Source organism: Erinaceus europaeus, chromosome 1, assembly GCF_950295315.1.
Source record: "Erinaceus europaeus chromosome 1, mEriEur2.1, whole genome shotgun sequence".
Lineage (NCBI taxonomy): Eukaryota > Metazoa > Chordata > Mammalia > Eulipotyphla > Erinaceidae > Erinaceus > Erinaceus europaeus.
This window is the reverse complement of record NC_080162.1, coordinates 75,354,568-75,372,465: the sequence shown is the minus strand read 5'-3', so window position 1 is coordinate 75,372,465 and position 17,898 is coordinate 75,354,568. Positions and strand designations below refer to the sequence as shown.

The 17,898-nt window shown below is 41.5% G+C and overlaps 1 protein-coding gene across 2 annotated transcripts in view; it reads right to left on the bottom strand.

Moving 5' to 3' along the window:
- The window catches only part of KIF3B (kinesin family member 3B), a 58,271-nt gene that overhangs the window by 23,183 nt on the left and 17,190 nt on the right, over nucleotides 1–17,898 (bottom strand). For both annotated transcript variants that reach the window (XM_060188453.1, XM_060188457.1), the window contains exons 2-5: nucleotides 6,538–8,005; nucleotides 4,262–4,363; nucleotides 3,925–4,047; nucleotides 3,700–3,818 (exon numbers count right to left, since the gene is read on the bottom strand). In XM_060188453.1, coding sequence (XP_060044436.1) covers nucleotides 3,700–3,818; nucleotides 3,925–4,047; nucleotides 4,262–4,363; nucleotides 6,538–7,941 — 1,748 coding nt within the window. In that variant the 5' untranslated portion in view covers nucleotides 7,942–8,005. The remainder of the gene's footprint in view (nucleotides 1–3,699; nucleotides 3,819–3,924; nucleotides 4,048–4,261; nucleotides 4,364–6,537; nucleotides 8,006–17,898) is intronic.

Sequence of the window (17,898 nt, the reverse complement as noted above, 5' to 3'; positions counted from 1 at the left end):
CCAGGTCGTTGTGCTTTGTGCCACCTGCGCTTAACCCACTGCGCTACCGCCCGACTCCTGGGATGCAATGCAATGTAATTTTACAATTGTGTAACCTATTATTAATCACAAATTTTAAAAAATAAAGGGGAAAAATGAAAAGGTAATCCATGAAATGGGAAGCAAATATTTATTTGCAAGTCACATATTTAGCAATGAAATTATAGCCAAAATATATAAAGAATTCTTACAAATCAATAATAAAGTGACCCCCCCAAATAACCCAATTTTAAAGTAGGCTAAAGATTTGAACAAGTAACTCTCCAAAGAGGAGTATGCAATAAGCATGTGACTTTTCATTAAGCTCAATATCATTAATGATTAGGGAAAGCAAATCAAATCCACAATCAGTTACTGTTTCATATTCATAAGAACTACTATAATTAAATAGATAATTAAGAAGTACCAACAAGAATATGGAGAAATTATTATATTTTTTAAATTTTTTAAAAATTTATTTCTTTATTGGGGAATTAATGTTTTACATTCAACAGTAAATACAATAGTTTGTACATGCATAACATTCCCCAGTTTTGGAGAAATTATTAATAGAAAATACAAAGTGATGGGGGCCAGGTGGTGGCACACCTGGTTAAGTGCACATGTTACAGTGTGCAAAGACCAGGGTTCAAGCCTCTAGCCTGCACTTTCAGGTGAAAAGCGGTGAAGTAGTGCTGCAGGTGTCTGTTTCTCCCCCCCCCCTTTTGCTTCCAGGGTTATTGCTGGTGCCTGCACAACAAATCCACTGTTCCTGTGGTCATTTTTTCAATATTTTGAATAGGACAGAGAGAAGTTGAGAGGGGAGGGGAAGCTAGAGAGGGAGAGAGAAAGACACCTGCAAACCTGCTTCACCACTTGTGAAGCGACTCCCCATCCCCACCTTGTAGGTGGGGAGCCAGGACTCAAACTGGGATCCTTACACGTGTTTTTTAAATTTTTTTTCATTATATTTATTTATTTATTGGATAGAGACAGCCAGAAGTCAAGAGGAAGGGGGAAACAAAGAGGGAAAGAGACAGAGCAAAGCTTTCCCCCTGCAGGTGGGGACTGGGGCTCGAACCTGGGTCCTTGAGCATTGTAACATGTGCCTTGCATGGGTTCTTATGTTTAGGCACTATGTGCACTTAACTTGGTGCGCCACACCACCCAGCTCCCTCTCTCCCTCGCGATCTCTCCCTACTCTCTCAATTTCTGGATGTCTCTATCCAGTAAATAAAGATAATAAATAAATAAATAAATAAATAAATAAATAAATAAATAAAATGCAAAATGATGCAGTCATTTTGGGAAAATAGCTTGGCAATACCTAGATAGGTTAAACAGAGTGATCATATGACTGCCAATTCCACAGAAATGTCCATATAAAAACTTGTATGTGTTTGTTCCTACTAGCAGTATTTCTGTATGCCAAAAAGTGGGAATAACCCAATGTCTATCAACTGATAAGTGGATAAATCAATGTGGTATAGCCATAAAACCATTATTAGACTATCAAAAAGAATGAAATTGTAAAATGCTACAACATTGAGGATATCAGAAGAAAGTCCTATTAAAGAAGTTGTAAAAAGCCATATATTAGATGATTCCATTAATATGGAATGTCCATTAAAAAGATAAATTTATAGGGACAAAAAGTAGATTGAGGGCAGGGAAGATAGCATAGTGCTTATGCAAAGAGACTCTCATGCTGAGGCTTTTAAGTCTCAGGTTCAATCCCCTGAACTACCATAAGCCAGCACCAAGAAGTGGTCTGGTTAAAAATATATATAATAATAATTATTATTCATTATTATTATTGTTATTTTACCAGAGCACTGCTCATCACTGGCTTATGGTGATCTGGTTAAATAAAAAAAGATTGAAAGTTTCTCAGGTCTGGTGTCTGGGTGAGGGGATAATGAAGAGTAATAGCTAATAAGTCAGTATAAGGTTCCCTTTTGGTGGAGAGAGGGATAAAGATGATCTAAAATTATATTGTGGTGGGAGTCAGGTGGTAGTGCAGTGGCTTAAGCGCATTCACAGGTGGTGAAGCAGGTCTGCAGGTGTCTGTCTTTCTCTCTTCCTATCTTCCCCATCTCTCTCCATTTCTCTCTGTCCTATCTAACAATGATGACATCAATAACAATAATAACTACAACAAGGGCAACAAAAAGGAAAATAAATAAATATAATTTTTTAAAAATTTATATTGTGGTAGTACTTTCACAACCCTGTAAATATGTTTTTTAAAAACCAACTGGGGGCACACTTGGTTAAATGCTCACATTACAATGAGAAAGGACTCAGGTTCAAGCCCCTGGTCCCCACCTGAAGGGAAAGCTTCCCAAGCAGAGCAGCAGAGCTGCAAGTGTCTGTTTCTCTGTCTCTCTCCCTTTCATTTTTTTTTTTTTTTTGCCTCCAGGGTTATCACTGGGGCTCACTGCCAGCACTATAAATCTACCACTCTTGGCAGCCATCCCCCCCTTTTTTCTTTTATATTCAATAGGACAGAGAGAAATTGAAATGGGAGGGGAGACAGAGAAGGAGAAAAACACCTGCAGACCTGCTTCACTACTTGTGAATGTTCCCTGCTGCAGGTTGGGAGGAGGAGGCTCAAATCCAGATCGTGGAGCAGGTCCTTGCACTTAGTATTATGTGCGCTTAACCAGGTGTGCCCCCTCTCTCTCCCTTTCTCCCCCCTTCCCTTCTCAATTTCTGTCTGTCTCAAATAATAAATAAATAAAAATGTTTTTTAAAAAAGGCTGATTGGAATACTTCAAACAGATAAGTTGTATGGTATATGAATTTTATTTCAATAATTGTTTTAAATGATGGTATGGTCATGTATGTAAGTATACAGGAGGGAAGATAGCATGCAAGGGGTGGGCAGATAGTACAGTGGTTATGGAACAGATTTTCATGCTTGAGGCTCCAAGGTCTCAGATTCAATCCTCCATACCACCATAAACCAGGGCTGAGCAGTGCTCTGGTAAATAAATAAATAACATGCAGTAAGATTTGCTTAATGATACATATATATTTAAATATAAGGTTATTTATTATTGAATTTGGATAACAAATATTTGGGTGTTCATACTACTCAGAAAATTCTAGTAAAAAATTCCCTCTTGGGAGTCGGGCGGTAGCTCAGTGGGTTAAACGTATGTGGCACAAAGCACAAGGACCGGCATAAGGATCCCGGTTCGAGCCCCCAGCGTCCCACCTGCAGGGGAGTCGCTTCACAGGCGGTGAAGCAGATCTGTAGGTGTCTATCTTTCTCTCCCCCTGTCTTCCCCTCCTCTCTCCATTTCTCTCTGTTCTAACAATGACGACATTAATAACTACAACAACAATAAAAAAAAAACAAGGGCAACAAAAGGGAAAATAAATAATTAAATATTTTTTTAAAGTTCCCTTTTATCCATAGATAGAGGTGAGGTCAGAGACTTCCAAAGCTTTAAGAAGGTGGGAGAAGTGAAAAGAAGCTTGGAGCTCATCTGCTGAAGTCTTTCTGACAACAGCTGGGACCCAGAGATGGAAAATGACTTTCTCAGAAATAAGACAAGCTAGCAGGTGATAAGTTGGAGAGAAGCAGGTAGGAGCCCTGTCCTCAGGGGTGTGTCTCTTACTTAACAATGGCCCACCAAGTGGCATGGGGGCCATGGAAGTGCCAGCACTTACTTGAGTTTCAGCTCCCTGGTGAGCTCATTCTGAGTCTGCTCCAGCTCCTGGCGCTCCCTGATGTGCTCTTCTTGCAGGTCATGGATTTCTGCCTTCACTGCCTGGAGCTTGGAGAAGAGCTGGAACCAGGGGAGAGGCAGGTAAGGAAGGCACACGCCAGACAACACAGCTCTCCCTTTCTGTCAAGTCTCAGGACACTTCTGCCTGGCCCCATTCCTTTTGTACCTTTTTGAGTTTTTTGGTCTTGATGTCCACCTCTTGCTGCAATGAGCTGTATGTTTCTTTAAGTTCCAAGGTCTCCTCGTCTCGACTTTCCATTTGTTGCTGAATTTCTCTTTCTCTGCGTTTCTGAACAACATCATAAAATTCACCAGCATATATAGACTGTATCTATATGATTAGACAGGTCTGGGTGCTCCAGATCAGGAGCTCCTGCTGCAAAGGGGCTGATACATCTCACGACCCCCCCCACTCAGCAGTCTGATACGAGATACTTGCTCTGTAGCATCAATGCATCGTATTCCACCCCATTCTCCCACAAAAGGCATGAATTCAAAGTTACCTGCTCTGCAATTTCCTGCCGTTTCTGCTCCAGGATTTTCTGCTGCTCATTTGTGTGATCTACTATATTTTTTCCTCCAACAAGCAATTTACTCTCCATAGCCTGAGTGAGAAAGAAGTAGAAGCCATCTTGTGAATGATTTTCCTCACAGCCTATCTCCTCATTGGGAAGCTCATAAAGACAGAGAACTCAGGCCTGAACCAGAGGAGCTGAAGGTTGGGAAAGTGTACAGTGCTTAGGTAGGTCTTCTTATCACCAGGGTGGGGCTTAAGATTCAGCTCCTTCAGACATGGATTAATTTTAAGTATTAAAAAAAATTTTTTTTTGGTACAAAGTATTGACCCCACTTTGATAGTATTGAGCACCCCCTATGTGCTAGGTACTGGGGGTGCAACTGTGAGTATGAATCACAAAGCCAAGAGTTCACTGAGGGTCACAGACAAGCAGGCTTTTACTATATGGAGTAAGTTGCCATCATGAGGGGAAAAACCAAGGTAATAATGGGACAGCCACACTCAAGGGGAGAGAAGTTAGACTTTTGAAGGGAATTTGTGTGTGGGGGGGAGCTACTGTCTTACTGGATATCTACAGAGAATGCTAAAGTAAAAAGAGGAAGTAGCTAAGAAAAAACAGGTTAGTGTGAAAGGGCAGAGTGGTGATCCATGAAGTTGGCAAAGCAATCGTGGGTCAGACTGCTTAACCTCAAAGCTCTGTTTGTTAAGGGAGAATTCATTTATCTTGAAATGCAAGAACCACAGATATGTTCTTCAAACATCTGAGTATATACACAACCAGATGTGCATTTTAATTGTTTTTGTATTACCACCAGGGTTATCTCTGGGGCTTGATGCCTGCAAGGTAAAGGTTAATCCACCATTGCCAGAGGTCACCCCCACACACACACTTTTTTTCTTCCTATTTGATAGGATAGAAATTAAGAGGAGAGGCAGAGTTAAGGAAAGAGAGAGAGACACTGGCAGCACTGCCTCATTGCTCTGGAAGCTTCCCACTGCAGATAGGGAGGGACTGGGGGCTTATACCTGGGTTCTTTTGTTTAAATTAATTAATTAACTAATTAATTAATTTATTCTCTTTTGTTGCCCTTGTTGCAATTATTATTGTTGTCATTGTTGTTGGACAGGACAGAGAGAAATGGAGAGAGAAGGGGAAGACAGAGAAGAGGAGAGAAAGACACCTGAAGACCTACTTCATCGAATGTGAAGTGACTCCCCTGCAGATGGGAAGTTGGGGCTCGAACCAGGATCCTTACACGGGTCCTTGCACTTTGTGCCACCTGCACTTAAGCCGCTGCGCTACTGTCCGATTCCCTATACTTGGGTTCTTATACATGGTAGTTTGTGCACTCTACAGGGTGTACCACTGCTCAGACCCTTTTTAAAAAATATTTATTTATTATTTATTACCTTTTGTTGCCCTTGTTATTTTATTGTTGTAGCTACTGATGTTGTTGTTGTTGGATAGGACAGAGAGAAATGGAGAGAGGAGGGGAAGACAAGAGGGGGAGAAAAGACAGACATCTGCAGACCTGCTTCACTGCCTGTGAAGCGACTGCCCTGCAGGTGGGGAGCCCAGGGCTTGAACCAGCATCCTTAAGCCGGTCCTTGTGCTTCGTGCGCCACGTGCGCTTAACCCGCTGCACTACCGCCCAACCCCCTATTATTATTATTTTTTATATTCAACATAATGAATATATTGCAGTTAAAGTTATCCATATGGATAAATTCCATTAAGATAATGTTGAGCAAATAAAAGTAAGTCATTAACAGAAGAATTTAATTTATACAAAAGTGAAAAACTGGGCCCTGGGAGTGAACAGATAGTGGTATACCCAATAAAGCACACACATAACCATGCTAAAGGACCTGGGTTTAGGATCTCAGTCTCCACCTGCAGGAAGGGAAGCTTCACAAGTGGTGGAACAGTGCTACAATTGTCTTTCTCTCTTCCCCTTCTCCCTAATTCTTTCTATCATTATCAAATAGAAAGAAAGGGAGGGAGAGGAGGAGGAAGAAGGGAGGTGGTAGTTGGTGGTGCACCTGGTTAAGCGCTGACATTAAAGTGTGCAAGGACCCAGGTTCAAGTCCCCGGTCCCTACCTGCAAGAGGAAACTTCACAAGCAGTGAAGCAGGGCTGCAGGTGCGTCTGTCTCTCTCGCTCTCTATCTCTCCCCCCACCAATTTCTGTCTCTATCCAATAAATAAGTATGTAAAAAAGGAAAGAAGAGAAAAGAAGGCCCCAAGGAGAGAATCTAGTACCTTGATTTTGGCACCCAGCATCTCAGCAGCATCCTTTTCCCGACGCAGGTCCTCCATCTTTTTCTCCTTCTCCTTCAGCAGTCTCATCTTCTCCTCTGCAACCAAGCTGTGGTCCTCTACGATGGCCCGCTTCTCAATCTCGAGTTTTTCTTGTTGTTCCCGCCAGTAATCATCCTTATCATCCCCTTCCTCCTCACCCTCTTCTCCCTCCTCCTCCTCCTCTTCCCCACCCCCACCACTGCCACCACCTTCCCTCCGCTTTTCTCGCTTCTTTCTCCTCCCAATGGACCGTTTTTCCAACTGGGCCTTGAGCCGAGCAATCTCTTCTTGGAATTCTCGCAGGAGGGCATCCTTTGGGTCCTCATTGACCCTTGGCTTATTCTTGATGTTTTTGGCACGGTTGGCATATCTCAGAGTGGTCAGAGTCTCTTCTACATTGTAAGAGGCAGGCCCCACATTGGCCACCATCACAGTCTTAGCATTGCCACCAAGAGAATCTTGGAGGAGCCTGGTAAGCTTTGAGTCCCGATAGGGAATGTGAGTGCTTTTGCCATCCACCAAGGCAGAAATCACATTGCCCAAGGCTGAAAGGGACAAGTTGATCTTGGTTGCTTCTTTTAATCTTTCCCCTTGTGCACCAGTTTTGGCTTGCCGTTCACTGCCAGCAAGATCTACAAGGTTCAGCTTCCCTACACGGATATGATTTTCCCCATCAAGGCCCACCTCACTGCACTCGATGGTGATAACAAAAATTGCATGAGAGCGTGAACTATGCTCATTCATGTTGGTAGCACCAACAGACCGGTTCTGGTTCCCCACGTTCATGACATGTTCTATTTCCTTCACACTCTTGGTGACAAAGGAAGACAGATCTTTCACATATACACCAGTGTCAGGCCTCTCTTTCAGCTCAAGTCTCTTGGTCTGATCCTTTGAGAGTAGATCTCGGATTTCCTCCTGATAGATTTCTAAGTAGGAAGCCCTAACGAGGTACTGTTGATTCTGAGATCGAGAGATATGGGTAAAGATGTGATCAAATGAGTTAGGAATGACCCCTCTTTTTTCAGGGTCCCCACGGACTCCTTCCATTGTGTAAGTTTTCCCAGTCCCAGTCTGTCCATAAGCAAAAATTGTCCCATTGAAACCTTGTAAGACAGAATCCACAAGTGGCCGGAATGTCTCATCGTAGAGTTCAAACTGCTTGGCATTCCAGTCATAGACTGCATCAAAGGTGAAGGTCTTAGGCATTTCATGGGCCACTCCTTTAGGGTTCTTCACAGACACCTGCCCCAGCTTCACATCCACATCCACTACCTTGTCATATGAAGCAGCCTTCTCCTTGCTATTCATGGGCCGACAGCGAACCACCACCCTGACAGACTCCGAGCTTTTCAACTTTGACATGATGAACTCTGACCCTGTCAGCCTTGAGGGCTAAGAATCTGAAATGTCTCAGGAGGCTAGGGTCCTAGAAAAGAAGCAAAAGTTAGTAAATACAGTGTAGTTATCAGGGTGGAAGTTGACACACCCATGTCACCTTCATCTTGCTAACCTTCTTCGGATGGCTACATTTAAGAATATTTTTGGCGCGAAGCGCAAGGACCAGCATAAGGATCCCGGTTTGAGCCCCCGGCTCCCCACCTGCAGGGGAGTCCCTTCATAGGCGGTGAAGCAGGTCTGCAGGTGTCTATCTTTCTCTCCGCCTCTCTGTCTTCCCCTCCTCTCTCCATTTCTCTCTGCCCTATCTAACAATGACAACATCAATAACAACAATAACTACAACAACAATAAAAGACAACAAGGGTAACAAAAAGGGAAAATAAATATTAAAAAATTATTTTTTAAAAAGGGTATTTTTACAGGGGTCAAGAGGTGGCTCATCTGGTTAAGTGCACATATTACAGAGCACAAGGCCCTAAGTTCTAACCCCTGATCTCCACTTACAAGGGGAAAGCTTCACGAATGGTGAAGCAGATATAGAGATCTCTGCCTCTGTTTCTATTTCCCTTTCCTCTCTCAATTTCTGTCTCTATCCAATAATAAATAAATCAAAATATTCTAAAAATAATAATACTCATAATAATTATAAAGCAAATAAAGAAGAACATTTCCCACTACTCCAGGCAGACTCTATACATGTTTTTGTTAAGACAGAGGGAGAGAGTCAGAGAAGAAGAGACATCACAGTACCGCTTCGCTGTCTGGGAAGCTTTCCCATGTACTGATCAGTGGCTTGAGCTCAGATACTCACACAAATTTAAATGTGCACTCTACTAGGTGAGCTATCTCCCAGCTCCATACATTTAATGAATTTGTTATACTGTATGTTCCATCACAGGGTCATATCTAGCTTTGGTGGAAAAAAAATTTTAAACTTCAATCCACTCGTAGCATTAACTATTGATAGATTGTCTGCCTTTCAACCCATATTTTGTCTTAATACTACAGACTGATATAATACAGCGCAGGGTCTTGTGCATGCACAGAATCACCCCTTGATTCCTTTTTTGTCATTGTTGGGGCTTCACTATGTCAGGCAGATTTTGCAAATAGAAAGAGATGGGAGGGAGTGGAGAAAGCACAGCACCAAAGCTTCCCTCCGTGTAGTGGGGACCAGGTTTAAACCTGGATTGTGTGCATTGCCAAGCAGGCATCTTCCCAGGTGAGTTATCTCACCAACCCCCAGTCCAAATTTTATTTATTTTTTTAAGAGGGATAGAGAAAGGAGAGAGACACCAAAGTACCATTCCACAGTTCATGAAATTCTTCCTGGTGCTGACCACAATATTTTCATATGGTCCCAGGGATTAAACCCAGGATGTTATGCATGAGGCTAAGCGCTTTACCTGATGAGTCATCTCCTACCCATCCTGGATGCATCTGTAATTTTGATAAAACAGTAATCACAATATAACTTGTTGTTCACTGTCGGAGCTTCACCTCTCTGGACCAACTTTTCCAGATAGATACAGAGACATTTGTTAGGGGAGGAGAGGGTGGCAAGACCATGTAATAAGCCTTCCCCAATGCTGCAGTACTCCTGTACAGTACACTGGGGCTTGAGCATGGGTTGTGTGGATAGCAAAAAGTAGGCATCCTCCAAGTGAGCTATGCTGCTGGCTCTCATAACAATGTATAATAATAACAATATTATTATTGCTATTATTATTATTATTATTATTCCTCAGGAGCCAGGTGGCGGCACAATGGTTGAGTGCACACATTAAACTACACAAAGATCCAGGTTCAAGGGCTCAGTCCCTACCTGCAGGGGGAAGGTTCACAAGCAATGAAACAGTTCTGCACATGTAAGTCATTCCCTCTTTCTCTCTCTCTCTCCCTATCTCCTCCTTCCCTTTCAATTTCTCTGTCTCTATCCAAAATATATTAAACATTATAATTATTATCTATAACATTATAATTATTACTCTTCCTCTTCTCCTCTTTTACATATGTATATATTTTATGTATTTATTAATGAGAGAGAAAGTAATAACAGACATTACACTGATACATGTGCTGTCAGGGACTGGACTCAGGACCTCATACTTGAGAGTTCAATGCTTCATCTACTGCTCTAACTCCTAGACCGCTTTTCTCCTTTTTCTTTTTTTTAAACTCTTCCTCAATTCAGTCTCTTCTACTCTGAACACAGAAAACCATTTCTTTTCTGAAATCACCAAGGTCAACATGTATTACTGAGGCATCATGTCAGGAAGACGGACTTATTTAATTTCCTCCCATCAGGGCTTTCAATTCTATTATGAGTCTTCCTCAAAAGAGCTGCCCCAATATTTTGCTTTGCCACCTATCTTCCATATTCTTCTCTGAGCAGTTCTAACTGTAGTGTTAAGTCCTCAGATGAACTCACAGCATTACCAGGGAGGAAGGAACCACAGGGCAGCAGCTCATCACCTCCATCCTGAACATCCTTTCTCTAGAACTTGTCATTCATTGTTTGAACAGCTGGTACACATCAATAGAATGAGCCTTCCCCCAACCCATCTTTTCTGTCCACTGAGAAAATCAGCCGCACATTTTTTCATAGTAGCTGTACTCTTCTAGATCATTCTCAAACTATCCTGTTTGGATTCACATACCTTCACCATTGCTAGTTGTCATAGAATTTTTACCTCAAATTCTAGTACTAGATATGGATTGGATTCTCAACAATTTTTGGCTTGATCTAGAGATCTGAAAACACATGTACAAGAGGAAACATGAACATGGATGTTTTCTAAAGCATTCTCAAACTAATAGAAAAACTGGAATCAACTTAAACATCCACTTATTTAAGAGTTAAAGAGTAAAATATGACATGTTTTATATGCCATATTATGTAGATTTAGTTTGCTTTTTAAAAAAATATTTTAATTGGGAGTCGGGCAATTGCAGCAGGTTAAGTGCATGTGGCACGAAGCGCAAGGACCGGCATAAAGATCCTAGTTCAAGCCCCCAGCCCCCCACCTGCAGGGGAGTCGCTTCACAAGTTGTGAAGCAGGTCTGCAGGTGTCTATCTTTCTCTCCTCCTCTGTCTTCCCCTCCTCTCTCCATTTCTCTCTATCCTATCCAACAACGACGACATCAATAACAACAATAACTACAACAATAAATAAGGGCAACAAAAAAGGGAATGAATAAATAAATACAAATATTTATTTATTTATTTTAAAGATTTTATTTATTTCTGAGAAAGATAGGAGGAGACAGAAAGAACCAGACATCACTCTGGCACATGTGCTGCCAGGGATCGAACTTGGGACCTCATGCTTGAGAGTCCAAAGCTTTATCACTGTGCCACCTCCCGGACCACTATTTATTTATTTATTATTGGATAAAGACAGAGTGAAATTGAGAGGGAGAGAACTAGAGAGGGAGAGAGACAGAGAGACACCTGTAGTACTGCTTTCCCCCTGTAGATGGGGACCAGGGGCTTGAACCTGCATCCTTGCAGACTGCAATGTGTGTGCTTAACCAGGTATGCTACCGCCTGGCTCCAGTAGATTTATTTTGCAGCTAATGGGAATAAATCAGAGCTAGAGATAGAAAACTATACAGCCAAATCTGGTCCCCAGCTTGTTTTTAAAAGTAAAGTTTTACTGGAACATAGCATCAGCATTATCCCTTAGTTACTCATATTATCTCTATGATTACATTAGCTATAAAATAGCAAAGTTGAATAGCTGCAGCAGAGACAGTGTGGTCAGAAAACCTAACAATTTCTTCCTGATCTTTCATAGAAAAAGTTTGCCAAGGGACTGGGTGCTGGCGCATCTGATACAATACACATGCTATAGCTCAAGGATCTAGAGATTCAAGCCCCTGGCCCATCTACAGAGTGAAAGCTTCACAATCAGCGAAGTAGTACTGCAGGTGTTTCTCCCTGTCTCTCCCTTCTTTATCTATTTCTCTCTGTTACTACCCAATAAATACAAAACATTTACTTTACTTTATTTATTTATTTTTGCCTCCAGGGTTATTGCTAGTGCTCGGTGTCTGCACCCCAAATCCACTGCTCCTGGGGGCTTTTTTTTCCCCTTTTGTTGCCTTTGTTATTTTATTGTTATTGTAGTTATTATTATTCTTGTCATTGATGTCACTGTTGTTGGACAGGACAGAGAGAAATGGAGAGAGGAAGGAAAGACAGAGAGGGGGAGAGAAAGAGACACCTGCAGACCTGCTTCACTGCCTGTGAAGTGACCCCCCTGCAGTTGGGGAGCCCGGGGCTTGAACTGGAATCCTTATATCGGTCCTTGTGTTTTGCGCCGTGTGCACTTAACCCACTGTCCTACCACTCGATTCCTTAATTTAACTTTTAAAATATTTTTAAAAAATATTTATTCCCTTTTGTTGCCCTTGTTGTTTTATTGTTATTGTTATTAATGTCATCATTGTTGGATAGGACAGAGAGAAATGGAGAGAGGAGGAGAAGACAGAGGGGAGAGAGAAAGATAGACACCTGCAAACCTGCTTCATCGCTTGTGAAGCAACTCCCCTGCAGGTGGGGAGCCAGGGGCTCGAACCAGATTCCTTATTCAAGGCCTTGCGCTTTGCACCATGTGCATTTCATCTGCTGCGCTACTGCCTGACTCCCCCTTAATTTAATTTTTAAGAAGTTTGCCAGTGGCCAGGGAGGTGACTTAGACCATAGTGCAAAACTTGTTCACTTAACCTTGCCCGCAGCTGTTCTGCTAGGCCTGAATTAAACACACACACACAAATAAGTAAAGTTGAAGGAAAAAGTAAACTGCAGCATGGTAATTATGAGTAAAACTTTTTTTTTTTTTTTTGAGAGAGATAGAATGTCAGTATAATGCCAAAGCTTCCTTTATTGAGGCAGGGGCCAGGCTTGAACCTGAGTCCACACATGACAAAGCAGCACAGTATCCAATGAGCTATTCAATAGTCTTTCTTTCTTTAGACAAAAGTACTGCTCAGCTCTGGCTTATAGCAGTGCAGGGAAACAAACCTGGGACCTCAGAACTCCACGCAAGAGTCTTTTGGCATAATCATTATGCCATCTTCTGAGCCCTATGACTAAAAACTATATAATAATATGGTGTTCATGGGTTTTCACTTAAGTATATATGCATAAAAATAGAGTAGAGTAGGCTGGGGAGGCAGTACAGCAGTACTGAGCACTAGACTTGCAAGTGTGGGGTGCTGAGTTAAATTCCTGGTGTGCATATGCCAATGTGATGTGCTGGTTCTCTTTCTGAAAGAAAAAGGAATACACACACACACACACATACAAAATCACCCAACAGGGGATTTGTTGTGCCTTGCCATATGCAAAGTCATGGATTTGCATCCCTGGCACTAAATGGGAGCATCTCAGCAATAGGAGAAATGACATGAATGGTGGGGAAGTACTATGGCTTCTCTTTCTATGTATGCCTCTCTTCCTGTCTTTCTCTCTCGAATAAAAATAATAAAAATTTTGGCCCAGAACAGCCCAAGGTTCAAGTGGTATCAAAAAGAAAGAAAGAAATGCAACAGCTGCTAGACACAGTGGAGTCACCATACAAGCCCCATTTTAATAATTATTATAAAATATGATTTAAAATTTTTTTTTATTTATAAAAAGGAAACATTGGCTAAACCATAGGATAAGAGGGGTACAACTCCACATAATTCCCACCACCAGAACTCTGTATCCCAACCCCTTCCCTGATAGCTTTCCTATTCTTTAACTCTCTGGGAGTATGGACCCAAGGTCATTGTGGGATGCAGGTGGAAGGTCTGGCTTCTGTAATTGCTTCCCCGCTGAACATGGGCGTTGACAGGTCGATCCATACTCCCCAACATAAAACAATTTTAATAGTGGCTTCCCAAACTAGGCATGGGGATGTGTGGTAAATGGAATAGAGATGGGAAAGATGTTTCAATTTTATTGGTAATGTTTCATAATTTCCCTTTTTAAAATAAAAGATGTTAACAGTCAATTCTAGCTGTTTCCTACATAATTCTCTGATGTTTAAAAATTTTCACAAAAAAACATTCAAAAGATTCCCTGCTCCTGGGGACCGGGTGGTGGCACACCTGGTTGAGTGCACATGTTACAGTGCACAAAGACCCGGGTTCAAGCCCCCAGTCCCCACTTGTAGAAGGAAAGCTTTGCAAGTGATGAAGCAGGGCTGCAGGTGTCTCTCTTTCTCCCTCCCTCTCTATCTCCCCTACCTTCTTGATTTCTGACTGTCTCTATCCGATAAATAAAGATAATAAAAAATAAATAAAAACTTAAAAAATTAAAAAAAAAAGATTCCCTGCTCCTCCGGGAGAACGGGAATCAAGTGGTAGCCTGTGGGTTGTACCTCAAGTGGCAGCAATGGGAAGTGAGCAACAGAGCTGTCCTGCTGAGCCTGGGCTCTGCAGTCATCCCAAAGCTACCCCTTGGTGTGCTATGCTCATTTATCAATAGATTGGCTCCTATAGGAAAGAATTTCTGCCTGTGACCAAATTCTTATAACAGATGAACTGATTTTTAAAAATATTTCTTTATTTATTCCTTTTTGTTGCCCTTGGTTTTTTTTTAATTATTATAGTTATTATTGTTGTTGTTGATGTCATTGTTGTTGGATAGAACAGAGAGAAATGGAGAGAGGAGGGGAAGATAGAGAGGGGGAGAGAAAGACAGACACCTGCAGACCTGCTTCACCGCTTGTAAAGTGACTCCCCTGCAGGTGGGGAGCCGGGGGCATGAACCAGGATCCTTATTCCAGTCCTTGAGCTTTGCGCCACGTGCGCTTAACCCGCTGTGCTACCACCCAACTCCCAGATGAACTGATTTTTTAAAGGGCTTTATGCTAAATCATCTTTTTAAAGTGACATTTACCCATGTTGTATAATGACATGAAAAATACTTGTCAGGCAACTTAACAGGGATAACCATGCAAGTAGGAGCAATCTGCAAGCACACACAGTGTGTACTAGTGCATCTTTACACAATACATTGCAATACAATGTCCTGTCCAATCAGAATAGGCAACCACCTATCAGCTACCAAGTCTATGTAGTCTAAGGACATGGAAAGACTGAAAGGCAGTCTGAGCCATAGGTCACATGAGCTATCAGAAAAGCACTGCAACACTTGGAAAGATAAAAGCAATTAATTACCTGTGCAGGTTCCTCTCAGGGGAAGCTTTTGTTTCTACTCTGTATCCAACTCATAACCATCAACACTACTATTTCACAACTATTTCTTTTCTTTTTTTTGCCTCCAGTGTTATTGTTGGGGCTCGGTGCCTGCATATGAATCCACTGCTCCTGGAGACCATTTTTTTCTCATTGTTGCCCTTGTAGTTGTTATTTATTGTTATTGTTGTCATTGCTGTTGAATAGGACAGAAAGAACTCGAGAGAGGAGGAGAAGACAGAGAGGCGCTTCTAATTGAAGTACTGGGACTGCTTGTTTGTAGTCTCTGTACCACATCAAGAGAACAAGTTCAATTTTGGGTCTCTGGTTACTAAGATAGACAATCAGCACAATGGGGAGTTACACAATAGTCAAAACAAGATTATTCATCTCCAGTTGAAAAATAGCACCACTGTCTTGCAGAACTTTTATTTATTTTTCCATCATCTCCAGAGTTGTACTGCTCTAGGCTGACTTTTCCAGCTAGAGACAAGAGAGAGAGAGAGAGATTGAGAGAGAGAAAGAAATCACAGCACCAAAGTTTCCTTCAAAGTGGTGGGGCCTGAGTTTGAACCTGGGTTGCACACATGAGAATGCAATGCACTATGCAAATGAGCTATTTTACTAGCTCCCTGTAGAGCTTTTAAAAGGACATGAAATTTATACTGAGGGACTATTTCTATATTTACCTATATGTGCATTAAATATATCTGGAAGGATACACAAGAGCCAGATGACAACATTGGCTGCCTGTAGGGAAAAGAGCTGGGCAACTAAGGGCCAAGAGAGGGGGAAACTTTTCACTGCATAGTTTTTCATACCTCTTGAGTATTGAATCATACGATGAGGTACATACTTAGAAAAAAAATAAAACTAGGGGAAAAGGAAATTTTTGGTGAAATTAAGCAAATCAACAGTCAAGTGCTAACACCCGTGATTATCTTTTTTAAAAAACATTTATTTATTTTCTTTTGTTGCCCTTGTTGCTTTATTGTTGTAGTCATTATTGTTATCATCATTGTTGGATAGGACAGAGAGAAATGAGAGACGAGGGGAAGACAGAGGTGGGGGGAGAGAAAGATAGACACCTGCAGACCTGCTTCATCGCTTGTGAAGTGACTCCCCTGCAGGTGGGGAGCCAGGGGCTTGAATCAGGATCCTTATGCTGGTCCTTAAGTTTGCACCACATGCGCTTAACCTGCTGCGCTACTGCCCAACTCCCTTGATTGTCCTTTTTTATCTGTTCAATTTTACTGATAACTGAGAATACAAGGTAATAAAATTATTTGAACTGATAAACAACAGGTCTAGGAGTAAAACTACTTTCTCAACTTTATTGAGAACCTTCATAAAAGAGCCTCTATGAGGTCTATAGCAGTGACATATTTTTTATGTTTTTCATTTGCTTTATTTTAATGAGAAATACAAACTATATATATGTATGGAGAGAGAGAGCAGAACATTGCTCAGCTTTGGCTTGTGGTGATGTGAGAGATTATGAACCTGGGACTTTAGGGTCCCAGGCATAAGTCTTTTTGCATAACTATTTATGCTATCTCCCTCACCTGGCAATGAAGTATTCAAATAATTTTCCAATTTTAATTATGAAGATATTAAGTAATGAAATAAATTTCTATTGTTTAATATTAAAATGTTAATCAATTTTCTGATGTTGACATAGAAATATTATATAGCCTCAGCTCTAAAAGGCAATCAAAGCAAAGGTGTCAAAAGAAGAGACTAATGAGTGGTCCAGGAGGTGGCTTAGTGGATGAAGCAATGGATTCTCAGTCATGAGGTCTTGAGTTCGATTCCTGGCAGCAGGAATGTACCAGAGTGATGTCTGGTTCTTTCTCTCCTCCCATCTTTCTCATGAATAAATAAATAAATAAATTCTTTTTAAAAATAAGAGACTAATGAAATACATTCTGAGAAGGATGACTATGGGATGATTTCACTCACAGGCAGAAGTTGAAAAACAAGATCAGAAGGGAAAACACTAAACAGAACTTGGGCTGGAGTTGGTATATTGCACCAACGTAAAAGACTCAGGTTGGGGGAAGGGTTCAGGTCATGGAACAAGATGGCAAAGGACATAGCAGGGGTGGTATTTTTATGTGGAAAACTGGGAAATGTTATGCATGCACAAACTACTGTGTTTATTGTTGACTATGAACCATCAATCCCCCCAATAAAGAAAGAAATGCATTCTATTGCTATCACAGGCATTGTTCATAACACAAGGGGTGTGGGGGTGTGTATGAGAGAGAGAGAAAGAGAGAAACAGAGACAGACAGATATAGCTGTGTGAACTGACTAGGAAATTTCAAGCTGTGGGACCAGAGAGGTAGCTCAGCAGTACATTGCCTGCCTTGCATATGAGAGACCTTGGCTTTGATACTGATACCACATGAGAGCAGCAAGGACAAGATGAGCGAAGTTTGGAGGGTAGACCACTGCTCTGCCCTCCCTCCCTCCCTCCCTCTCCCTCTCCCTCTCTCTCTATATATAGTTTTTAATGAGTCTCTGATTAAGAAAATGTGAAAAAAGTTGGGTCAGACAGTTCAGTGATAAAATACATAGATAAGGTCCTGAAGTCAATCTCCACAATAAAAAGTAAGTACATAAAATCAAATCAAAAAGAAACTTTTGTGCAGTCCAGGAGGTAGTGCAGTTAGGACTTAGAAGCCTGGGGTCTTGAATTTGATTCCCTATAAACATTTGCCA